The sequence below is a fragment of the Melospiza melodia genome, chromosome 1 (assembly GCF_035770615.1).
Source record: "Melospiza melodia melodia isolate bMelMel2 chromosome 1, bMelMel2.pri, whole genome shotgun sequence".
NCBI classification, from domain to species: domain Eukaryota; kingdom Metazoa; phylum Chordata; class Aves; order Passeriformes; family Passerellidae; genus Melospiza; species Melospiza melodia.
In genome coordinates, this window is record NC_086194.1 from 120,988,702 (window position 1) to 121,014,727 (window position 26,026).

Genomic DNA, 26,026 nt, shown 5'->3' on the forward strand with positions numbered 1-26,026 from the left:
AACGAGAGCGCATAACTTCAAACTGCGCCAGGGGAGATTCAGCTTGGACATTAGGGAGAAATTCCTCAGGAAAGTGTGATCAAATATGGGAACGGACTGCTCAGGGAGGCGGTGCTGCCCCTGTCCCTGGAGGTGTTCAAGGAGAGCTGGGACGTGGCACTTGGTGCCATGGTCTAGCTGACATGGTGTTACTGGGTCACAGGCTGCCCTCGATGATCCCGGAGATCTTTCCCCACCCGATGGATTCCGGCATCCTGAGAAACCCAGGGCGGGCGGGGCTCCGCTGGTGACGGCGGTGGGCGTGGCCAGAAGGCGGCGCGTGACCCTCATGTGGGCGCGGTCTCCTCAGGGGGCGGGGCCAGGTGTGCCCTTTGGCCGTAGGGGAAATGCACGCGGCGGCGCGGTGACGTCACGCGGCGCGGGCCGGCGGTGACGGCGGGTCCGGGCGGCCATGGCGCACCGGTACCTGCTGCTGGCGCGGGGCGGCGGCGGCCGCCGGGGGCTGCCCGGGGCCCCGCTGCAGCAGCTGCTCTGCGGGAGGGGCCTGCTCGGCGGGGCCAGGCCCTGCCTGGCGCAGGTGAGCGGCGAGCGGGCCGGGGCTCGAGGGAGGGCCGTGCTGGCGGTGGGGCGGCCCCGGGGCGGGGAAAGGCGCCCCGCTGCTCGGAGCCGGGCGCGTCTCTGCTGTCCGCGGCCTTCCCCGGCTCGTCCTCACCCCGGCCGGAGGAGGCAGCCAGGCCTGCTCGGTACCGGCCCTTCCGGGCGGCGGGGAACGAGGCCCGTGGGTGGGTGGGTGAGCGGGCGGGCGGGCGGGCTGGAGTGCCGCGCCTCCCGGCCTGGAAGGGGCAGCCGGCTCCGTGCGGGAGAACCTCGGGCTCCTGCGGCAGCAGCAGCAGAGTCCTCCTGCAGAGGGAGGCGACACCCCAGAGCTGCTGCTGTGCTGCATCCCGCCGCTATTCGTAGAAACTTAGAGTGTTAGGAGGTTGAAGGCACCTTAAGGATTTTCTCTTCCCAGCTCCTCTGACACAGGGACACCTCCCATTACGCCAGGTTGCCTGGCCTTGAACACTACATCTGCAGCTTCTCTGAGCAGCATGTTCCAGTGTCTCACCACCCTCACAGTAAATAATTTCTTCCTAATATCTAACTTAATTTCTCCTCTTTGAATTTGTATAATTTCCTTCCTGTCTTATCAATACAGTTCCTGATAAAGGGTCCCTCTCTGGCTTCTCTGTAGACCCACTTCAGATACTGTATGGTAACTGTGAGCTCTCCATGCAACTTTCCTCCAGCATGAGCAGCCCCAGGTTTCTCAGCTTCTCCTTATAGAGGAGGGTTCCCATGTTCCCAGTGGTTTTCCAGGTGCTGTGTCCCACCTGATTCCAAAGTTCTTCCATTGCTTTCTCAGAGTGATGAGTTGTGTCAGGTGCGTTTGAGGCTGGGTGAGAGACTGAAATGTTAAAGATTACTGACTTAGCACCTTGTTTTGGGTGTCAGTGTTCTGGAAAAGAGGAGCCTGGTTGTTTGCATCCTGGGACTGCACAGTGCAATGATGCCATGAACCTGCACCTGCAGCAGTTGTGGTACTAGCTGGTAAAGCATGATGTTTGTGTGTTCATTCTTAGTAAAATGGCCTTTGCTGTCAGCTGTTACAAGATGTGCATTACTCTTGCTGACAGCACTAACATAGTGCAGGAATGACAGGCCTGTGGGAAAGGAAGATGCTTGAGTGCTCTCCCTTTCATGGGCATCTTGCTTTTCTTTGTTTTCCTGTAGCACAGAGTGCTGAACAGCCACACCTTTATAGCTGTGAAGGTTATCTCTAGGGTAGTGATGACTGTGAGAGGAATACATACAGAAGGTGTGTTGTAGCTTAGTTCTCAGCATGAATATGGGGCTTGTTTTTCATGGTGAATTTGGTTTTGTTTGATCAGAGCTGAACATTATTTCAATAAATAAAACATTGTCAGCAGTGCTGCTGATCTCTCAGAAAGCTAACTCTTGTTACTTTCAAGAAAATGTAAGGAGTTCCTATTTGGAATCAATCTTAGGAAGGGGACTTTGTATTCATTGTAGCATCTGGCTTTGTGTGCGGGCAGAAAATTGAGGATCTTTGTTCCATAAAAGCCATTTCTTTTTAAAAATTGATTTTTCTGTAAGAAAAAGTGAGCAGTTTGGAGTCACAGAACCTTAGAAAGGCTTGGGTTGGAAGGGACCTTAAAGATCCTCCAATTACAGCCCCCCTTTCCATGGGCAGGGACATCTCCCACCAGACCAGGTTGTTCTGGGCACCGTTCAGTCTGACCCTGAATACTTCCAGGCATCCACAACTTCTCTGAGCAACCTGTTCCAGTTGCTCACCACCCTCTGGGAGTAAAGACATTTTCCTAATTTCTGATCCAAATCTCTGCTCTTAGTTTAAAAACATTTCCCCTTGTCCTATCACTATTTGCCCATGTAGAAAATAACTTGCATTAAGGTAGATTTCTTTACCAGCTTTTTTTTGTGTGTTGTCCCCTCTTCCCATTATGTTCTTATGTAATATTTTGGCGGCTGTTAGATAATTAAGACTTCTGGTTTAATTTTGCTTTTATTTGTAACTTGATAATGGGTAAAGCTGTAACTTCCAGCTTCTTAGAATGAACAGATTCTCTATCCTATATGTACAGCTAAGCAAATGGATTTTCTGTTCCTGCTTTGTGTAGCCTCAATTTTGTAAACTTTTTAAGGAGTTCTGCTTGTGCTCTTGGGTTTATGTAGCACTCTGGATTAGTAACATTTTATGGGTTATTTTAACTCTAAAACTGACCTTTGTTTGTTTTGCTTGTCTAGAACTTACATTTTTAAAAGTCTTGATTTTTAGGATGGTGTCACAACGTCTGCCCAAAAGAAAAAAAAATCAGATTTTTGGTTTGGTTTGGCTTTTTGGGGGGTTTTGGTTTGGTTTTTTTTTGCCTCTGACTGGGAGATACTTGGCAAGAGTTTCCTGGTATACAGCCTGACACAGCATCCAGTCAAAATGTGCTCTGTTTGCTTTCTCTGTGTTTAGGCAGTGGGTGTGCTTATATCAGCTAAGCTTGCTGTGGCATTCCCATTGCCAGACGGACCTGTATCAGGATGATCAGTTTTTGTGCTGCTGTTTTAGAGAATTCTTGAATATCTCCTGTGGAGGAGACTCTACAACCTCTCTGGACAGCCTGCTCCAGTGCTTAGTCACCCACACAGTGAATACATTCTTCCTGCCGTTCAGGTGGAGCTTCCTGTGCATCAGTTTCTGCCCATTGCCTCTTGTCCTGTGCTCAGCACCACTGAGAAGAGCCTGGATCAACCTTCCTGGCGCCCTCCCTTCAGATACTTAAAGACAATAATGAGGTCCCCTCTCAGCCATCTCTTCTCAAGGCACTAGGTGACACTGAAGGTGCCATGAAGTCACTTGTTCCTTTTTCTCACAAAGCAGCTTCAAAGCACTCAGCTCTCTGCATATTAACTTGACAGGTGACTGTGTTTGTTCATGGAATTTAGGATCTGTAGGGACAATCCAACAGAAGCAATCCCATTATTCAGGTCTGCCCCAAAGCTCTTGTCTGCTTACCCTTCTCTCTCCTTCACTTAAACTAGAACTTATTCTGTAGTAAACCTGTGCTAGTCTGGGCCACACAACTAGATTTGGCTTACTTTAAACTTTTCTTTTAAACATGAGCAGTTGTTTCTTCTTAGTTGGAGTAAAGCTTTCAGAATATTTCAGTCTCTTTGCAAATAAAAAGTAATCTGAGTTTGCAGAAGAACTAAGTCTCTAATTTTGTGTTTTGTAGGGGACCACTGACAGGAGAAAACCCCACTGTTTCTTTGAGTTTCATTAGTTGTTTCAACATTCACTCCCTGTCTGTATTTGGAATATACATGATCTGTGGCAAGCTCTTTTTATTTTATTGCCCACATGACTGCATCCCACTTGTCCTAAAACAACTTCTAGGAGCACAGATGGAATTGCTCATGTTGGAGGTCATGATGTATTGGATTTAGTAGCTGTTCTCTACATTAGCTTCTCTCCAGACTATCTGCACTGCACGTGCTTCTGAGAATCAGTGAAATCCCCTCTTGGATTTTCAGTATCAGTTTTTATTCAGACATGCAGAGGCACAAAACTAATCCTGACCAAGCAGCCCAAGAATTCTTAGCTCGGTCCACAGCAAAAGCAAGGAATGAGAACATTTTGGTCTTCTTCTTTGTTCCAGCAGGTGGAACTATAGGGATGCTTGAAATAAGCCTGATGTATTTCATCATTTAATAAGGGGTGGAAGGGGAAGCTCCAGACAGAAGATTTCAGCAGAGTTACAGCATTCAGTTAATGAATGACAGCATGCCTAGGGTCGTTCTAGTGTGCAACCAAGTAATCAAAAGTTTCTTTATATGTAAAAATGGGTTTTATTTACAGCCACTGTACCTTGACTATAGCGCTGAGCTTCCTTTCACAGAATAGTCACAGAGGTGTTAGTCCCAGATGGATGTTTGCTTTCTTCCAAGGATACTTGGAGTCATGTTTTCACGACCTGTTGCTTTTCAGTTAGTGTTGGTTTTTGCATTTTACTATTTCTGTAGCTCTTGAGGTAAATAGCTTCTAATCAAAAGGAACAGGAGGCTGAGTGCCTTTTTGTGGCGGAAGGAAGTGGAGGCAGAAGGAAAGTCAGTCTGTGGGGAAATCTTGGCATGGATAATATTTTGTTTCTCAGAAGCATTGGAAAAGCTTCTGAAGGGCATTTTATCTAAAATATGTCCTTCTTGAAGAAATCAGGTATGATTTCTCTTGAATAAAATTGCAATTTATACTTTTTTGAAGTATCCAGCTGTAGTAGCAAAATTTTATTAAGAACTCATGAGTTTAAAGATTTAATTTTCCTTCATTGCACTTAAATGATGAATAACAGTAAACAGCCTTAGGACAAGGAGCAAGGACAGGAACAAGCCATGTTAAAACTTAGGTTTGTTGTGGTTTTATAACTGGATGTTTACCCACATAGGGCTTTGGATCTTCTTTTTGAACTGAGATTCCTTGTCTGTTTTAGTTTCTTAGCTGGATGTAAGCATTGTCTGCCACATCCCTTTCTTTTGGATTCAAGTAGATATCTCATATTCAGAAACTACAACTTCTTAACTATTTGTAAAAAGGTTGCAGACAAAACATGATTCAGTGCTGTGTAGATCATGCTTGTACAGTCACAGTTAATGTTGCACTTCAATGTCATTTGGCTGATGTGATTAAACATGTCCTGTAGAAATCAATGTGTATTTAATGTTCATAGCTTGTAGTGTTTTCTGCTTGATTTTTCTCTTTTAATGAACAATGTTTTGTTTGTAAGATGAAACCCTGTTTTTAACAATGAGAATAAAAATCTCCTTGCTGTAGAAATTACTCATTTGATGAACTTTTCTTTTTCCATTTGTTGTCTTACTTTCTGGCACACAGCAGTTACTACAATATCTGTTGTGAAGTTCCAGTTGTAAAGTACTGTCTGACTAGCTGCAAGGCTCTACCAGAGAGCTTGAAGATTTTTGTAAAGTGTTCGTGTTGCTTTATATTTCTTTTTCATCTTTCAGCTCTGTGACCAAGTTACCCCTGGAGTTCCTGCTGATAGAAGCACTTTTTTGGCAAGTGTAATCGCTGCTTGCAGAAGGCTTTTCTCTCAACCTCCCAAAGGTGACTCTAACTTTGATTTGTGAAACAAAGCAGACCACTGGCATACCTTGCTGAGGACCGCCCTTATGTGCTATTTAGCTTTATTGTCTGTGGGGAAGTCAGTTCTTGTACTAACCAGCCTATAATCTTGAGATGAAACATTTGCTTTATGGGATTTTTAGGAGCTATTAAAGAATAATGTACTTTGCTCAACACTGTGCAGTGGAGCTTTCTGTTGACCTAAATTTCTCTATGTCTGGTTAAAACATAGCTTTACTTCAGGCTATTAAATAGAAGTGATATTCTCTTGTCAACACAGCAGATATATTTATGGAGACCAGGTAGAGCTTTTCCACAAAAAAACAAGAGCAAAGCTGGTTGGTTTTGCAGTCTGTATGTTCCTAGCTTTTTTGCTGGTGTATACATTCAGCATGTGATGAAAGAATTGTAAAATAAAAACCAACTGTGAGCTCCTTTCCTCTTTCTCCATAGGATTTGAAAAGTATTTTCCCAATGGGAAGAAGTCTAATGGAACTAAAGGTACACCTGGAGAAACAAAAGGTACAAAAAGCTGCTTGACTTCAGTTCTTTGTGGAATGTATATTCATTAAATTCGATTTTGGCATAACAATTGTGAGTTTGGGTTTTAGGTTTTTTCTTTATTTTTTCAGGGGAGATATATTTGTACCAGATTAGTTTAGAAGTGCAAATTGGTATGTTTTTATTATATGTGATATGAAAGGAAAATAACATTCATCTTCTGGAATAGTATTTATTTTTATGCTTCTGTTGAAGTGCTGTCCCTCAATTATAAGTTAACAGACATCTCTTCTAGTCATAACTGTCTCTCTGCTATTTAATGGACTATATATCTTTTTTTTTAATGGGAAATGCTGTTTTTTACATCATCTAATTATTGCAGTATTGCAGTATACTTTATTTTCCAGAACATCTCGTTAATATAACTAATAAAAGGTAATGTGAGATTAGCATAAGATGTAATTTTTTTTTTTTTTTTAGAAACAAAGCAAGCTACTACTTCCAGACAACCCAGTGGAACTAGTAGTGGAGGAGGTGGGAGTGGTGGAAAAAAAGGAGGCAAGAAAGAAGAAACTAACTGGTGGACCAGATTACAGAAGGTTTTGACTTTAAAATATCTTTCTTTATGTCACTATCTTGTCTTCATGAAATAACCTTGCATGATTTTGCTTTTTAAGGCCATATTCTGATTGCCCAAATCTTGCTCAAGCCTCCTGTGCCAGACCTTCCATGGCAACTGGCTCTAGATGGCTGCCCACTCAGTGCCTTTCATGAATAACTATTTTGTGCATAACTCCAGAGGCATCTACCTCTGTTCAGGAATGTTAATGAAGTTTAAGCTGTGTGAATGTGGTTGCTAGTAGTCAGTATTCTTAGAGGGGAGCCTCAGACCTTTAAAGGCCTCGTGTTTTGTTTCAGTGGCAATTTGGAGAATTTTCTGACCACGCAATGGTCATTAAATGTAGTTTGCTCTTACATGTTCTGACCTTGATGGAATACTTATGTGAGTTTCCCTTTGAAATTTATTGCCATTTATTGCCAGCTGTAACACAAAGATGATGGCACCTGACAGTACAGAAATATGTAAAATATTCCTGTATGTATATAAAGAATGTTTTTGGTGCAAGTTTTTCATTCTTCTTATTTTGTTTTTGTTTTTCTTCCTTCTGTTAGTTTTTCCTTGATTTTTTGTTGGTCTTGCATGCACTCCTGGAGACCAAGGATAATTGTTTTAGAATGGAGGCAGAAAGGTCATGTGATTTTTTTTTTTTCCCTTTCTAAAAACAGTAGTTCATGGATCAAAACTCTTCAATTACTGTTTGTAAAACGCTTAAAGAATTTCTATTGCTGTAATTCCTCAGTTCTATGTGAAATTTCTCAAGTGTGTTCATACAACAAAGCAGACTTTTGTTTAACATTCTCTGTTGCAACCTTGAGGGCAGGGAATAGAAGCTACAAAGAAATATCAGAACCTGTTTCCTATGTGCCTACTGTATTACAGACTCTAATTTTTGTTTTTTGCTTTCTCTATTTCCTAGGGTGACATTCCATGGGATGTCAGGGAGTTTCGGATGTATGTGGTGGGAAGTTCTTTTTTCTGGACAATGGTTGTGTACTACTTCTTCTTCAGGGTCCCTGGGAGAGAAATCACCTGGAAAGACTTTGTCAACAACTACCTTTCTAAAGGATTGGTGAGTGGGGAGGGGAATCAGTGTGAAACATCAGAGTGCTGAAGATGCTCATTGCTGCCTCCCCAGCTGGGCTTGTGTTTGTGTGTCTGCAGAGTGAGAACTGGCTCTGTGTAGGTTTCAAGGGAGAAAGGAATTAGCTTTCATTTAAATCAGTTCCTAGATTTGATATTTTGGATGGATGTGGGAAGATTTATGTCATTTCAAGAGAGGAGAGGGAATAGCAGCTCAGGACAAAGCTTTGGTTGGATAACTCCTATGGGTGCTGGGGCAGTGTAGCTACACTCCCTCTGGGTGTGGCTTTGCAGTACAGGTAAGCTGACATAATGGCTTAAAGAGACATGCCAGCTGCCTTTGGAAGAAGTTTGCTCCTAACCTTATCACTTGCATGAGCCCATTCCTCTGAAAAGAAAAGGTTTTCTGCTTGTTACATGTCTGAAATCAGTTCCTTGGGGAATCTGAGAAGCAGCAGTGAGAACAGAAAGGGATGGGTGGGGAATGGAAGAATCCTTTCAAGGACAGTACATTGGCATCCCTTCACCAGCCTGACTGTGTTGTAAAGTAGCCTCCTTTATTTTTCTCCTCTCATTTTTTCTTACCTGGAGCCACTACTGGAGCAATCAATTTTATCATCAGTATCCTATCTCTCTGTAGAACTTGGCAGCTTTCCATGCTTGGAGTAATAGGTTGGTGATGCCCTGAAGTTCAGGAGATTGTCTTGCACAGGCTATTTCCACTTCAAGAGCCATGAGTTCTTTGCTCTGCTCCCTCCCTGCTTGTAGGTTCATCTTACAGATTAGGAAAGCATTGGTTTGCTTTGTCCTCTAGGTTTCACACCTAGAGGGATTTTCTGTTAACACAAAATTAACCTTCCATTACCTCCCTTTGGTAAGCTGCTGAACAGGGTGTCTCTTACCTTTCTTTTCTAACTGATCTGTGCAGAGTTCCTCTGTATGCTTCTGCCTGCACTGTCTTACAGTCAGTCCTGTTCTAAATTGGTGGTCTTGCACATCTTGTGAAAAAACTCATACTGATTAAATTTCTGAAGCAGTAAGACATTTAAATCTGTAAAAATATTCGTTTAGCTGTTACAGTGAACAAAGCCTGAAGCCTCCTTGCAGAAAAGCATTGTGAAAGAAGGCTGTTGCACAAAACCAAGTTTCTTGTGACTTTGAAAGATGTAGTGTGGATATTCGGACAGACTAAATGTGTGGCTATTAAGAGCTGTTGGCTGCCTAAGTGGTGGGGAGAAGACAGCAATACTGGAGTCATGTGCTTTTCAAAACACAGGTGTTCAGGTAGTGTTGTGTGAAATCAGGTTAGTTTCTAGAGTGACTTATTAGCTCATGTTTTCCTTCAAATCTACCAGAAATGACCACATGTAGTGAGTTCAGGAAACAACCTTACTCACCTGTGTGTAATTCAGGCCCAACTTCTAAAGCTAGATTGCCTAGTTTTAAATGCTTTAAAATGTTAAAACCAGTTATTTTATGGAAAAGGGAAGAAAACATGGAAAAATTTGTACTTGACTTCTAAAAAGGCCCTGTCAAATCCAAGAATCTAACCATTGGAGGAGACCTGTAAAAAAAGTCTTAATGGTATATATCTGCTAAAGCTTTAGCACAGTTCCCAGGTTTATATAGTATCTATTATCCCAGGTAAATACTTTATGTAATTTATGTTACTGTATTTAATATTGTAGCACAGGAAGCCCTTTCTAGTAGGGAAAACAGTTGTAAGAACAAAGTTCAGATTTTCCTCATTTTGCTCAGTTTGGTTTGTTTTGGAAGATGCTCTAAGAGTTTGGAATTATATAACTTACTGATTTAGGTGTTTTGACCACTGAGACAATTAACTACTGTTTAACTATTTTACTATAACTGATTTTTGCTGATGCATGCCTTGAGTTTTATCTTGAGAAGAGGATATGATGTCCGTCTTTCAATTTAAATTCCTATGTGCCAGTATTCCTTTTTCCTGATTACATAATGGCAAACTGTAGACTATGGAGCTGTCCTGGTGTACCTGATTAATTGTACATTCTAAGTGGAAAACAGAAAGATTCACATTTGTTATCTGAAGCTGTGGTGGAAGCACAGTGACTGTACACTCTTCACTCAGGTTTTGTTCTTTTCTCCTCCTACAGGTGGACAGACTTGAAGTGGTGAACAAGCGCTTTGTTAGAGTCATCTTTGTTCCTGGAAAGTCTCCTCATGAATGGGTAAATAATTTTAATACATGTACATGGGATATTAGAAGCAGCAAAACAGTCTTTTTATGTAAAGTTTGAGGCAGAAACTTTGTCTGGATCATTAATAATTTCTTGATCGAAAGCATTTTTTCTTGTTACATTATCCTACGTTGTGTGTTTTTCACTTTGCTGTATCAGTTGTTTTGCCATGGATATCTTTAAACTGGGACAAGTAGTTCCTTTCCAGCACTGTGCTCTTTAATACAGATACGTAAACGAGAAGAGGAACAAATTGCTGAAGGTTCTCTGTTTTTAACTGCTGTTTTCCGTCTGCTCAAGAAAATCCCAGACTTAAGTCCACATACCTAGGAATCTTTTCTGTTCCAGACTGCTTTTAGCCAGTTACTGGAAAAAACAAAGAGAAGTGTTGGTTTCCAAAGTATTTATTTCATGGAGTTGCTCTTCTAGTAGCACAGTGAGGAATAGGCTGATACAGGTGAAAGTTTTCCAAAGAATGATACCCAGTGGCAGAGACCTATTAAAAATATATAAAATGTTAATAGAAAATTCAAAGAAGCATTAGAAAAGCTTTATCAGGTTACCTCTTCTTAGGTGGTGGAGCTTTTCTTAAGTGTCTTTCTGAAACAAGGTCTGCAAGTCCCTCCTGGGTTAAGTGAAATCTGCAGCAATTACTTAATCAGTGGGTTTCATTATGGCTTATTTATACACCTACTCTTCAGCCCACATACAACCAGTTGCCTTTGTTTCCCAATCACTTAACTGCTCTGGTTTTTCTTTTTCAGTGTTAGGGTGAGGAGGGACAAGTCAGGCAGGTCATGGTGCAAAAGGAGAGATTTTCTTGTCCAGATCTCAACACATTTTGAAAGTAATGGCTGGATTTTTCTTTCTGGTCTGTGGTGAATTTGTGCTGGATTTTTGTTGGTTGGTTGGTTGGTTTGGGTTTTTTTTTTGTGCTGTTCTTTTTTTTTTTTTTGTGAACACAGCTGACTAGTATAAGCTGCAGAAGCTTTTCTTAAGAAAGGCAAAAACCTTTCTTAATCAGAAGGGCTGAGACCTTCAAATGAAACAGTAAGTTGTATGACTCCTGTGTTTCCAGGTTCAGTGCTCTGTATTATTCTGACTATATACGTCCCTTATAAAGATCTGTTTATTACTCCCTTCCATTTTTTTTTTTCTGGTGAAAATGCCAGGATTTCCATCTGTTTAAAGTGCCCTAAAACTATTGAGATTCATCATCTCTTCAGAAGCAGTGATAGGTACAAGTGTATTCAGGCTGGGAGGCTTCAGATTTGTTGTGTGCCTCTTATACCAGTTACACACTTGACAAGGCAACTTAAACTTGGTCCAAATCTAACACATACACAAGGAATTACCAGACTAGAAGAAGCTGGCTTGTAGTGAAGGTGAAATAAGAGAGGACACTTGGTCATCTCTGCTTTTTTCCTCGCAGTACGTCTGGTTTAATATCGGCAGTGTGGACACTTTTGAACGGAATCTGGAGACTGTGCAGCAAGATCTGGGAATAGAAGTGGAGAACAGATTGCCTGTAGTCTACTCAACAGAGAGTGATGGGTAAGAAGTTGCTTTAAAAAGTCTCTGGTAAAAAAAAAGGTTGTGTTTACTGCAGAGAAGTAGGTTTGTAGTACACATAGCTTGTGCTTCACTAGGTGGCAGTATTATCAGAATAACAATCTGCGTGGGTTTGTTTCTGAGTGTTATGTGTAAGAGAAGCTGTTCAGTATACTTTGTCTATGAAGAAATCCATATCCTCTTACTCTAAATATAGCTTCTCATTATATAAATGTTTTACTGTAACTCTTTTCTTCATTTAAGCCCTTCCTCCCCGTGACTTTTACTAGAGCAAGAGTTAGTCGGGAACAGCAGCAGAGCTCCAGAGATGACGCTCATGTAGATTTTTGAACAGGGAGATTATGTCATAGAACCATAGTATATTGGCTGAGCTATTCTGGGCATCAATTTTTGGCCAAAAAATAAGCATAATCAAAATCTGGAGCCTTGGAAAAAAGCAAGAAATAGGTGATTAAGTAAATCACATTGATCTGCCTATTAACAGAAACTGGAAGATGGATCATGCTCTTAATTGTTAAGAAAAATAGTACTGATGTTAGATTTACAGCATTGTTGCTTCCCATTAGGGAATAAGGGCTCTGATACTAGATTTGTGTTCTTTGTATTAGCCTTATGTGGCTGAATTTTATTGACCTTATTTAGAAGACAGTAAAAGTGCTTCTCTGATGTATTTTTCCAAATGGCTTAGAAGACAAACATAATCTTGTAACTCAAGGACTAGTTTCTTTTTGGTTCTAAGTGAGCAGTTTAGAAGTTACTCCTGCTGATGTCTGTCATATAGGTTTTTTATCATCAGGAAGTTGTACTTTGTATGTACTAGCTCATGTGACTAATGAGAATGGCTCATTTACTGCCTCTTTTGTGTTTACATACTTGTGGGTATTTGTTTTGATTTGGGAGGATGGAGGGGAATGTCTTGGTTTTACTGCAGTGTGTGTTACCTGCTGCCTGTTGGTCTTGGTGGCAGCAAGAAAAATGGTGGCCTTACTCTGGGCAATCCTGCAACTTCAGACAGAGGTTTTTATTTCCCTGTTCTACACACTGCCTGCCTCATTTCTGTGTTTCTTTATAATGGAACATTCTCTTAAGGATGGTCCATAAATAAACCTGTTGAGCCCTTATTTAAACAAACCTGGGGAAAGTGATGGTCAGGGCCATGCAGGACTTGTGCAAGAAGGCTGCATGTTGGCCTGAGGCTTCTCACCACAGACTGGGAAAAGTAGATCAGTTCCTATGCCTTTTTCAGCCTTGTACAGACCTTTACTTCCTGAATCCCTCTTCCTTACCACAGCTGTGATTCTTTCCTCCTCAGTGTCTGTTCTGCATATAGATATTGATATATATTGCTTTGCCCCAGGAATGCCACAGAAAGCAGGAGAGAGCGGCTATATATAATCAAAGTACTGCTGTTCCCTGTTGGATCAGAGTCTGCTGAATACCACAGTAGAGAGAAGAATCCTTGTTTTCCTCTTTATCCCAGGAATGTGGGTTATCTGTAAAGCCTGGAAATCCTGTGCTTTGTGATTGTCCTTCTTTTCTGCATTTTGTTTTTGTTGAGTGTGGGTAGAACGTCTTGTGAGCTGTTTGTTGAACTGTTCCTTTTCACAGAAAAATCTGTACAGTGCTCAGATACTATGATAAAGAGGACTGTGTTAGGGTTTTGGGCTTTTACAGAGCTGTGCTAGAAAACTGGAGGACAATGAACAATGAATAATAATTAAAAAAAACCAAAACCACAAAACAGAAACAGAAAACCCCACCCCAAGAAACCACTCCCTCCCCCCTGCAAATCTGTATCCTTGAAAATGAAAATGGAAACATTGAAAGAGAAAAAAAAAATGTAAAAAGCTGAAAGACCTAAGGGAAGAAGGGGGTGTATTTTGGAGAGAAATTTCTGCTTGAAGTAATAGGACGCACTGTCTATATGCTACCTAATGCAACTTACTTTGAGAATATAACCATTTACATAACTAGTCCTGTAAATTTGCCTTTGAAAAACAAGCTACTTCTGTTTATTAGGTAATGCAGTTTTTCCTCTGCAAAACTCAACAATGTTACTTGATGTGCTCGGTTTAAAAACAAGCAACTATAACAATTTGTTCTCAAATTTATTTTGATGGTTTCCAAGTGTGAACAACCTGCAGAAGTACAAACGTTGCAAGTTAATAGACTATTAGTCCTGAATTTGCTCATAATGGAGCCAACATCTTAAATGTGTTATTTGCAGTAATGGATTATTGTGATAGGTTTCTCTTTTTTTGTTTGTTTTTCTCCACAGATCATTTCTCCTCAGTTTGCTGCCTACAATTCTGATTATTGGTTCATTGCTGTACACATTAAGAAGAGGACCTGCAGGCTTGGGTCGGGCAGGGCGTGGAATGGGTGGACTTTTCAGTGTTGGTGAAACTACTGCCAAAGTCCTTAAGGATGAAATAGATGTTAAATTCAAAGATGTAGCTGGCTGTGAGGAGGCCAAATTAGAGATAATGGAGTTTGTTAACTTCCTGAAAAATCCCAAACAGTATGAGGATCTGGGAGCAAAAATTCCAAAGGTAAGGGATCGATGACTTAGACTTTATTCTTCTACTAGTCCTCAGTATTCTAAACTGTACTAGGATTGTTTACATATGTAATGCTTTCCAGCTTCTGTCTTCCAATCAGAAAAAAAAAATAAGCAAGCATTGAGTGCCAGCAGTATAACTGTGGTGCCAGCAGACTTGCTTTGTGGAATACATTGTCTGTTCACGTGGGCCAGAAGTGATACACACCATAGGTATAACAGCAGTCTTGCCAGTGGTTATTATAGAATTGCCTTTTGGCTGTGCTGGCAGGGGAGCCCACCTGATGACATACTTTTTCTTACTTAATATGTCAGTCAAACAAAATACTGTTCCTGAAACTCTAAGACAGCATGGAGTGTTGGATCTAATTTGTTTTCCCTTTTGCTCCTTTAAAGGAGGGGTTAATCTTCAATTATTTCCTTACATGATTTTTGACTGTGGTGCAAGAAAAGCCAGAGGGCTCAATATCACTGACATGTTATTTCATAGGCTTAATATTGTTTTCTTCATGAAGAAAATATATGTGTTTGTCTTGCAGGGGGCAATTCTGACAGGTCCTCCAGGTACTGGGAAAACACTTCTGGCTAAAGCTACAGCTGGAGAAGCCAATGTGCCATTTATCACCGTCAATGGCTCAGAGTTCTTAGAGATGTTTGTTGGTGTGGGTCCAGCACGAGTAAGTCCTTGGCCTTGCTCTGTTCTTTCAGTATTGGCTGTTGAAAGGATGTTGTCAGGTTTGGGAGACAAATGGTTTGGTTACAGCTGAAGTTGTTTCTTCTATGCAGATTTCTTACAAGTGATGCCAGATGCATGTCGAAACACAAAAATCACCAGTGTACCTTTAATAAAAGTTACTAAGGCAGTTCATTAGCTAATTTCACTAGCCTGAAACAGTTCACTGTTAAGGATGTGTCTCTTTTCAGGTGCTTGAGAACACAGAACAACACTCTTTAAGCTCTGATCTGAAGTAAATTTACTAGCTGGATCAGAAATCTGTAGCTGATTCGACTACTGCTATGGGAATGCCTCCTCCAGCTCTAAATCCTGCGTCTTTGGAGAACTTTATTCTCTTTGTAGTTTGAAACTTTTAGTTGTAAAGAGGACACGCAGATAAGCTTCTGATTGAAATATGAATCCAGTCACTGATTTCTGGAGATCAGGTGTTTTAAATAACCAAATATATGTCTAATTTTTTTTTTTTTTTTGCTTTTCTGCCTTAACTATCTTAAGAAAGCTACTAAAAACATGTGAAGTGTTATAAACAAGTTACTGATGGCATTTTATGGAAATAAAAATTTGAGAAAGTATTAGGTATCCTAAAATAATAGTGATACTCAGACTTCTGTTGTCAATAGATACCGCAAATGCCCCAAAGCAAAATTACTTAACTTTTCTGTACTGGTCTATAAAAATAATTTTACTATCCAGTGAAATCTGTTGATTTAACTTTGGCTGGGAATCAAGGTTTCAACACAGTTGATAATTTCTGATGCCTATGGAAAACAACATCAGAGAGTTTTATTTTCAGTTCCTATTAGTTTATTAAATAAGGCAGTTGTTAGTGGTGCTAAATTGATCATTTGTAAATTGAATGTACTAGAACTAAAACTACTTACAAGCCTTGGTTTCTTTGGTGACTTTTTAGTGTATATGCTTATGGAAACCTTTAATTCTCATAGTGCATATACACTAAAAATAGTTGTGTAATGCTGGATTTTGGCTTCTTCCAGTGAAAAGATAATTCACTTCAAGCATATGACACGTGTTTATCTTGTTCCTTCATTGTACTTTTTTCAAAAAAATTGGGTGACTTTCTGTTGTACAGCCTACTGTCCAAAATTTGCATCTCTTCGTGTGTACCGTACATTGTTTTGTCATCAGAGAAGTGTTCTGCAATTGCATCACTTAATGTATAAAGTAGTAAAGCTCTGAGCTGCATCAAATTCTCACTCAGGTCAAAATGCTTCCATTAATTTTTCATTTCCTGTTTGCTCCAGTTGGATTCCTGGTTGTAGATCTGTTAACTCACTGAACTGGTTTTAATGAGACCCTTCTGATAAGTTTGCAAGCAGAGCAACATTGCAATGTTGCATCTAAAATTCAAATCAGATTGTGCTGCATCTACCACAGTAGTTAGGTAATACCTTGCTTAAAATATGAAAGTCTAAAAAACAATTTCAGCTATCTACTCACGTCCTGAGTGTTTTTTCCAGACATCTAGAAGTTAATTTAACTTCCAAATGAATATTTGGAGGGGAATTAAGTAACTTATCATTACCTTGAGTGCTGGCTGAAGGCTTTGGAATGAATGCTTGTTCAGAGGCATACCTAGTTGTAGGGATACTGTTACTGATGTGCCTCTTCCCACTCCTGCCCACCCCCCAACTCAAAAGAGTTACAAACCAGTCTGATACAGTCTCTGTTCTTTTGTTAAGGTTAGAGACTTGTTTGCTCTGGCTCGTAAGAATGCCCCGTGCATTCTCTTCATTGATGAAATAGATGCAGTAGGGAGGAAGAGAGGAAGGGGCAACTTTGGAGGACAAAGTGAGCAAGAGAACACACTCAATCAGCTTTTAGTAGAAATGGATGGTGAGTATTTAATGCCTAATACTATGTCATAATAACAAGGATATTAGAAAGAATATGCTTGTTCAGACCTGCTAACCAAGATTTGGATTCTAGCTTAAATACAAATTGTTCTTGTTTCCTAAAATAAAGCATGGTGGCTCACTTACCTGCAGCCTAATGTTTACTAGAATTCATTCAGAGAAAAAGAACCCTAATTCTGTATCTCCTAACTCTTTGTCATATTTGAATAGTCAGAAAAATTCTTCACAATGAGACCAGTCTGCCTGTAAAAAAATACAGCTAGCCATACTAGTTCTATGCTTTCCAGAGGCAGTTAATCTATTATTGTATTTTGAAGATAAAGCAGGATTTGATATAGTAGTTCACAAAGCAGAGCCCAAGGCCATTTTCTTGCTTGTTATGAAAAACTGGACAATGCAGAAATAAATAGAAATATTTTCAGCTTTAAGATAATTTGTTTGAACTGGCAGTTCTTACATGACCCTGTAAGGTGGGCAGTCTTTATTTCTGGTTTTGGAGGTTTTTTCCACAGAAATTATATTTACACAGCTTTTCTCTATCGCTTTTCTTTAACAGGATTTAATACAACCACAAATGTAGTCATTTTGGCAGGTACTAACAGGCCAGATATTTTAGACCCTGCTCTGATGAGACCAGGACGCTTTGACAGGCAGATTTACATTGGTAAGTTTTACCTGGGTGCCTGCAGTCACTGCAGCTATTTATACATGTAATTTCCTTGCACACACTCAATTTGAATATATGTGTGTGTGAAAAGTAAAACCATATGTCTTCTATTTTAAAGGACCCCCAGATATAAAAGGAAGAGCGTCCATTTTCAAAGTTCACCTTAGACCTCTGAAATTAGACACTGTCCTAAATAAAGACAACCTGGCAAGAAAGCTTGCATCACTAACACCTGGGTTTTCTGGTAAGTGACTCCTAATGCCACTATTATTCTCCAAGCTTTAGATATTTGATTTCCCTACTAATTCTGGTTTTCTTGCACCTAAACTTCTGGATGGCATTTGATTTAATTGTATTTACTGGCACAGCCTGAAATTCTCTTTGCCTGTTAGAGCAAGTAGGAGATTTCTGAGGGTCTCAAGTTTTGTCAGCTTCAGTCAGGGTGACATGAAGAGGGAGTTTCTTCTGTCTGCAGTACAAGCAATTCAGAGGTTTCTGATTGTTATCACTCCTCTGTGTGTTCTTCCTTTGTTTGTCCTTTCCTTTGTTTCATTCTTGAGCACTTCTGGAGAAGACCTGGGTTTTGTGAAGTTTGTATGCATGTTCTGTAGGAGAATTAATGTTTCTGGATGTAAAAACCAAATACCAGTGCAGAATTCAACTACTGGTCAATACAGATTTGAAATTAATTAGATTATAAGCCAGTAATGAGATTTCTCACATCTATTCCAAATTCAACACTTGTGAATTCTTCACTGGTTTTTGGTCTATATAAAACTAGTTTTCTGTGATTTGATTATCAATGTGTCTGATAACTACAGTGATGATGTTTAAGTTACCTCAATAGCACTACTGCAAATAGTTTTAACAGAAAGTGGAGGGCTTGAAATCAGTAATATGAAAGGATATCTTCTAAAGATAAGCCAACATCTGAGCTATACACAAGTCACATGTAGGAAATGCATGCAGCTAAATATATACTAGTTTAAGTATAATCTGTTGCAGACAGAAAAGGAAGGTGGGATGTATCAAACAACTACTTCACTGGTAATAAACTTTATTTGCTGGCTGTCTACCTATGCAAAAAATCCTAAAGCCTATAACTATAGTAGATGCATTTAAATATATCTTAAGTAATTAAGCTATTTCAGAACGCATTACCTTTAATTTTCAAGCTCAGTGAGAGTTTATAGCAAACCAGTTGTAGGTAAGATTATGCTTATGCTAAACTCAGAGAAAAGTTTTGAAAAGGATCAGTAATTCTTGCCTTCTCTTTTAGGTGCTGATATTGCTAATGTTTGTAATGAAGCTGCTTTAATTGCTGCAAGGCATCTCTCAGATGCTATAAACCAAAAGCATTTTGAGCAAGCAATTGAAAGAGTTATTGGAGGTAGGTGAATAGCACCAATTGTTTCTCAAAAATTGTAATAGACAGCTTCCTTTTTTAGATGTGTAGGAAGCCATGCTTTTGAATATTAGTGCTGCTCTTCAAGGTTGTTTTCTTTCTCTCCTAAACATACTTGATGTTTGGAAAAGAAGTATCCTGTCTATATTGCTGACTTCTGTAACAGAGGAAGGGTACAAAGACAGATTTCATCAAGACTCGTCTCTTATTTCTTCTTCAAAACAGCAAGAAGAAAAACTGGATTTAGGGATGCTTTTAACTGCTGCTAGCCTGAAATAGTCTAGAAAAGATTTTTAAAGTTCAAATGTTTTATTTAAGTATTTGAATATTCTTAAGAACTTGCATTGAAACTGGAAAGTCTAAGGAAGGACAAGGTTACAGTGAAACCTGTAAGATGTGAATTTCTAAAACTTGAAAGTTTTGGGGGGGTTGTTTAAATTTTTTCAATGGATCTCATGTATGGCCTCTAAGTATTGCTCACCGTCCTTGCAAATGTGGTAAAGGATGTCAGAGGAGAAAGTTTTGTCTGAAACTATTAATCAAATTTATTTATTTTATAAAGGTTTGGAAAAGAAAACTCAAGTACTCCAGCCAGAGGAGAAAAAGACAGTAGCATATCACGAGGCAGGGCATGCAGTTGCAGGTTGGTTTTTGGAACATGCTGACCCCCTGTTAAAGGTAAGAATGCTAATTTGGACTTTTAATTTTAATGGTAGCATGGACAACACGTTTTTCTTTGGGGTTCCCCTCCACCAATGTTAAGAAGATATTAAAATATAATAAAAAGCAATGTGTGTCAATTTTAGAGTACATTTTTGTTCATTTCTTGTTACTTTCTTAACTGTTTTCTGAATTAGCTGTTACATAGTTCGTAGTATAAATGCCCTTTGAAAGTGAGAGACCTGTTCTTCTCATGAGTCTGTCAGCCTTGATGGCTGCTTTTTCTCTGAGGCTTTCAGTACTGATTAGTGGTTTAAGTTTCTCTTACCAGGTTACACAGGTATACTTCAAGAATATAGAAAGCTATATTTAACTTTCAATTTGCTTTCTTTTGGCTTCACAGCATGACAAGTTGAATGTAGAAGGAAAAGCACCCCAATCTCCCAAACTTGCTTTAACATTCATAGTTTTGCATAGCTGTGTTTTTCATCTCATCTCAGGCTTAAAAATATTGTATGGTTTACTTCTGGAAAAAAGGTCATTAGTAAATGTGGAAATTCCTTAATGCTGTATCTGTTACAGAATACATAATGCCCAATAACATTCAAGAAATTGTGGATTTTAATTAAAATGGTGTTTTTAAAATATGATGCAGTTTTTAGAGGAGATATGAACATTTCTTTTCCAGATATTCTAGTAGTTGTTATCCCAATTTAGAGCTAGCCAGGGCTTTTAAGGATAGAACACAATGGGGGCAAAACTGTAAATGGAAATAATGTCAGAATTAAACCTCAAGGGTGACTATGGTGTAGGCTGTGGTATTAAAAATAAGTCAAACTGAAGAGTACTTTATGGTTTTTGACACTGTTTAGTTGTAGCACTGTTACTTTTTTTTGTAGGTATCTATTATTCCACGTGGTAAAGGACTGGGTTATGCTCAGTATTTGCCCAAAGAACAGTATCTGTATACCAAAGAGCAGCTACTGGACAGAATGTGCATGACTCTGGGAGGACGTGTGTCTGAGCAAATCTTCTTTGGAAGAATTACAACTGGTGCCCAAGATGACTTGAAGAAGGTGACCCAGAGTGCATATGCTCAGGTATGGGCTTGACTGAGACTTCTTTTTTTCCTTTACTGTTTTCTTTATCTCTGACCTGACTAATATTCTGCTATGGTGCAATTTCATCAGGTGCATCCCTCAGAAGCCTTGTTTCAGAAAACACTGTATGAATAAGCATCATGGTGTTGTTTAGAGATGCTGATGACCAATTATTTCATTTCAGTCTCACAACAGCAGTCCGTGCATTAGGCTTCAATTACTGCCCTACATCTGCCCACAGGAACATACACATTGATCCCATTGGATCACATGTGGGAGTTGTTATACTTATTTTAAAATGGAATTTAGTGCTCAGATTTGATCATATCATCCTACATTTACAATTGCCCAGTGTGAGGATTCAATTTGGATTCACACTTGAAATCCAGACAACCTTGTTTGAAAGCACTATTTGATGTCAGTTAAGTCTATGGAAATTGAGACATCGGTTTGTGTGTGTATCATATTAACTAATGTAGATGAGTAATTTAAAATCTTATCAATGCAATGACTCACCTAAGTGTAGCTATGGGCTACACACAGGTGTGTTGCTATGTTTCCTGCATCAGGACAAAGGGTGTCATCTCATAAGACACTCACAAGGAGCAAGAGACATTTTGGAGTACACTTATCTTCCCCTGCATGCTTATCCCCAAACCCCACCTACTTCCTCTTCTCAAGCGTGCTTTTGGTTGCCTCAGTTCTGGAAGGCAATGTGTAATGGTATCTTGTTAATTCTATGAGATCTTCAGTGACTCTTGCTCAATTTTAAATTTATAAAATAAGTCTACTTACAGACTTCTATACACGTCAACCAAAATTAAGAAAGCAGGTTAAGAGACTTGGTTCTAATGGTGAGATCTCTTTGAATTCTAAATATTCGTTGTCGTACCTGTGTGGATCTTGCTAGACTGAGAAGTGCTACTTTAGTAACCATCAAATTGATAGTAGCCATGGAGTGAATAAATAAATAGCAGTTTGAACTTGCTTCTGCCGCTGCTGGAGGAAAATGCAGCTTAAAACATCCCCATTTGGCAACCAGACAAGTCAGTATTCAGTACTGAGTGAAGCAAGATAAGAATTGTTTGACATTTGTAGAGGAGTGTCTTGGGATGAGGAATAGCATATGATTTTTGGACTTGATAGAAAAAACCTTCAAGACCCTCTGCTTTAGTACCTAAGTCAGCTTATCTTTATAGGTGAGTAGATTATGCTAAACTTCAGAAGTATTTTGAATTGGCAAAACATTTCTATTTCTGGTAAAGAAGGGCTTTACTGCTTAAGGAAGGCTGAAGTGGTTTTTGTGTAATATCTTAGAATTTAAACAGCAAAGCACTATGCATACCACTAGCAACCACTTTTAAATGGTGTTATTTGTGTCCTTCACTTTAATCAGTAAAAAGAAATAAGTGAAAGTCAATGCATGTGTGTTAACTTCAGTAGACTTGCATTTTCAGGGAAAGGTTGATGTTACAGGAAAAGATTAGGTTATAGCAAAATTCTTCCTCTCCCTTTTGTTGGCCGTATTTACTTCAACATACCCTAAATTCTTGCTATCTCTCCTTTATTTATTTAATTTTTTTCCTTTCAGATTGTTCAGTTTGGTATGAATGAAAAAGTGGGGCAGATTTCCTTTGATCTCCCTCGCCAAGGAGACATGGTCTTGGAGAAACCTTACAGCGAGGCAACTGCCAGGTTGATAGACGAAGAGGTGCGGTCACTAATTAACATTGCCTATGAAAGGACATTAAATCTGCTGACTGAGAAGAAAGCAGAAGTGGAGAAGGTGAGCATTACAGTGTTTTTAGCTATTAAGTTCCAGCTGGTAAGCCAAAATCTGAATTTAACTGAATTAGATTTAAAATAGACTGTATATGAGGAAGTTTGCTCAAAACCCATTTGATGTAATCTTAAGAATGTGTCACAAGACTTAAGAGAAACCTTCTTTTGTGTTGGAACACCTCTGAGCATCTCACAAGCATGATTTAACATCCCTCCCTGCTTATGTGGTCAATATTCATTTGGAAAGTTGGAGGGAAGAGACTGCCTGCTAACATAGAGTTTAGTAGATGTGATAGGCAAACTTAAAGATTAAATACCAGGCTCCCTATTTTGTTGGGCAGAAGAAGCTCTTGTAACCAGGGAAATTCATATGACTTCCTTTCTCTGAATTCCTTTTTAGTGTTAATAAAAATATGTTTGTCTTCTTCTGTTCTGTCCCTTGGCTGCTTATGATCTGCCTCACTGCAGCCAAGATTCAGCTTGTGCATATTCTCTTTCTTCATGCCACAAAACCTGATACAGCAAAAGGATCATTTTCTAGGACAGGCATCCAGTAGGCTTAGTGACAAGGAGACAATTTTGTATGGGCTCCATAAATCCTGTTGTAGCAGGTCAGCATCCCAGAAGAGATCGCTGAATGTGGTTTGTGCTGAACAATGAGCTCACTGACCCAAGGCTGCAAACTCCCCTGGTGCAGTGTTCACATATTGGTATTTTGGTATTTTATGGTGCTCTTGAGCTTGTAACTCAGCAGCAGCCCAATTGAGCCATCCCCACTGACTGGAAGGGAACACTTGTTTTCATGTACCACTCAATGTCTTGCATCCAGAGCCTTTTGGCAGAAGCAAAAAGCTGCTGTTCTGAAACAACAATAAAAGCAACAGTGACCCACAGTGAGGGCACTTTGCTTAGTCTTAAAAGCAGGATTAAAAATAAAATTGTATTTGTGCTCCCTAAAAGTGCTCAAGGGGGGAGAAGAATCTTGTATCTGATGAACTCTGAACAACCTTTTTCTTCTATCAAAATTAATCAATGCCAAGCTAACTGCCTTAAGAAACCCTTCCAACTAGGACAGCCATCTCAGGTGTTTGATGTGTGTGACACAACTTGTTATGCTGTTCCAGGTTGCCCTGCGGCTGCTGGAGAAGGAAGTGCTTGATAAAAGCGACATGCTAGAGTTGCTTGGCCCAAGACCATTTGCAGAAAAGTCTACTTATGAAGAATTTGTGGAAGGCACAGGAAGTTTGGATGAGGATACTTCACTACCAGAAGGCCTTAAAGACTGGAACAAAGAGCGTGAAAAAGAAAAAGAGGAGACAACAGATGAACAGGTCGCTAGGCAGATCAGAGGAGGGATGCCATTTTAACTGTGAAGTGTGTGCCCATGGTGACTTGCACTCTGGAAGAGAAACAAACTCACCTAGTTTGTACTTCAAAAGAAAAAATATTTATTCAGCCAAACTGTATTAGTGATGGGTGGAAGAGTGATCTCGTGGGATGAGATAAGGATGTTCTGCTTCTGATGTACGTGTGTGAGATCATCAGTGCACTGGTAAAAGGTGATCATCTTTTGTCTGCCAGCTGGAGAAGCATACAAGGAATTGGAGCTGCAGTGGAATGCCAGAACTGAGCCTCTGAAGCATTGGAACAGTTCAGATTCATGCACAAATTTTGTGGCACTGATTGTTTTTTTTTTTTTCAAACATCTGTAAGCTTACAAAAATCAAAAGGTTTTTTTTGATTATTTATCTAAACTGTACCTGAATGTGACCTGTTTCCAAAAAGAAAAAGAATCATACAAAATGCATTGTCAAATGTGGTTGTACAAAGTACTAGCTTTGCAAAACTATCAGCTCTTTCATCTGACCCTTTCCCCTTCACCTCATTTTGATTTTAGAGTTTGTCTACAGAGAACTGCCAAGTTGACCGTGAAAACTGAACACTTTCTTAAATATCTTCAAATGTACTCATGGTTCAGTGTCTTAAATTAAGTCTGAAACTGTTTGGCTCCTGCAGTTTTACCAGTCAGTTTTTTACAGAGTTCTGTAAACTATTGAACATATGAATGTGATGTGTAAATACAGTTTGAGTCAATAAAAACAGTACTTTTCTGAACAAAGCTGTCCCTTTTTTTTTTTTTCTTGCTGGTTTCTGGGTATAGAATTCAGAACAATGCAAAACTCTGTTAATATAGGGTAAAAGGATTGTGTTCACAAATACAAACAGCAACCAAAGCCAAAGGTGATAAAGGAGATTGTTAGTTTCATACTCATTTGCTTAACAAAAAGCTATGGGGGAAAAGCTATGTTAGCAGTTGTCTTCTGCTAACAATTCATTAGTTGGAGAATTTAGCTGTTCAAAAATTAATGGCCTTTCTCCTCATCCCAGCAGAAGACAGGGAAGCATGGGTGGATTGGTGGTTAAGGGCGGGGAGGAAAATGAACCAATCTTCTCTGCTGGACCAAAAATCCTTTAAGGGTGATGAGTCAGAGGGCAGGTTAAAAGGATAACTAGTGACTGATTCCATCTGTATGTTGCAACATACTGGAAACCAGTAGGATGACAAAGGAAAAAGTTTATCTGAAAGTTTAGACCCTTGGTTCTAAATGTATTTGAGTTAAATTATTTATGGAAATTATTCTTTTGGATTTTCTTTTTCTTCATGACAGAACTTTTTCCATCTGTGATGTTACCTGGCTTTACAGTGAAGAGGAATGAGGAAAACAGAGCAAATATGGCTATTTTGGGCATGTTTACTGGGTATTTATAGTTGTTAAACACTTCTATTTCTCTCTACTGCATTTGTTAAAGAATTGATGATAAACAGGAAAGCAGCCTGAAAAACCTAAACTTAATTTCCCTAATTTTTGGAGTCAAAGTTTAGAATGATTTATTGCAATAGTGGAATTCTTCATTAATACTCAAATGCTGCACACATGACAAAGCAGTGCTTGATTTCTGTGCTTATGCTCCAGTGTTGTGGTTTATTATGTATTCTGCATTAATGCCTTGTACTTTTCTCATCCTCCAGTTTAGCTGAACACTTCTTGTCTGGGATATTCAGTTTGTAGCCCGTGCTGAGGAGTAGCTGGGCTTATACAGTAAAGGTCAGAGTTCTGCATTTCTTCATTCCTTGCTAAATAAAACCAACAGAAAACTCAGCAATCAACCACCCAACCCCCAAACCCTTAACCTGATTCTTCACAATGGTGCTACCAGACTCTGAAAAAAATCATCTGCAGGAGATGGTTTCTCTTACTCCCTGTTGGTGTCTATTAATAAATTCCACTCCTGTTCAGTTGCAGCATGTAATTAGTGGATGTATGAAAATGGCCTTACCTCTTCTTTACCTTTGCCTCTGTTTTAGAGCTCTGTTTTAACTTGCTTGCTTAGCCTTACGTTAGCAGGTCTTAATCTTTTGTGCCAAAAATGGCAGAATTTGAGAGTGTTGGGATTTTAGAATCAAAGATAGGGAAAAACAACCAAAAAAAGCTGTTTACCCAACCTTCTTCTTTGAAGAGGATTGCTAGCCTCCTTCAGC

The 26,026-nt window shown here is 39.5% G+C and overlaps 1 protein-coding gene across 1 annotated transcript; it reads left to right on the forward strand.

The window, feature by feature from the left end:
* Positions 1-451: 451 nt before the first annotated feature.
* AFG3L2 (AFG3 like matrix AAA peptidase subunit 2) lies at positions 452-24,604 on the forward strand. Its single transcript, XM_063165802.1, has 17 exons — positions 452-577; positions 5,593-5,692; positions 6,164-6,232; positions 6,692-6,810; positions 7,750-7,902; positions 10,046-10,120; positions 11,562-11,683; positions 13,980-14,253; positions 14,801-14,938; positions 16,698-16,851; positions 17,428-17,535; positions 17,657-17,782; positions 18,818-18,928; positions 19,506-19,621; positions 20,503-20,703; positions 22,295-22,489; positions 23,610-24,604. Exons 1-17 carry the CDS (start codon positions 452-454, stop codon positions 23,850-23,852), a joined length of 2,430 nt encoding a protein of 809 aa, XP_063021872.1. The 3' UTR covers positions 23,853-24,604.
* Positions 24,605-26,026: the final 1,422 nt, after the last annotated feature.

What these genes read in the sequence shown, in the direction of transcription:
- AFG3L2 (XM_063165802.1), top strand. Translation starts at nt 452, where the DNA reads ATGGCGCACCGGTACCTGCTGCTGGCGCGGGGCGGCGGCGGCCGCCGG. An exon ending in TGGGAGCAAAAATTCCAAAG is followed by an intron (nt 14,254 to 14,800) that starts GTAAGGGATCGA and finishes TTTGTCTTGCAG; the next exon opens with GGGGCAATTCTGACAGGTCC. An exon ending in TGACAGGCAGATTTACATTG is followed by an intron (nt 17,536 to 17,656) that starts GTAAGTTTTACC and finishes TCTATTTTAAAG; the next exon opens with GACCCCCAGATATAAAAGGA.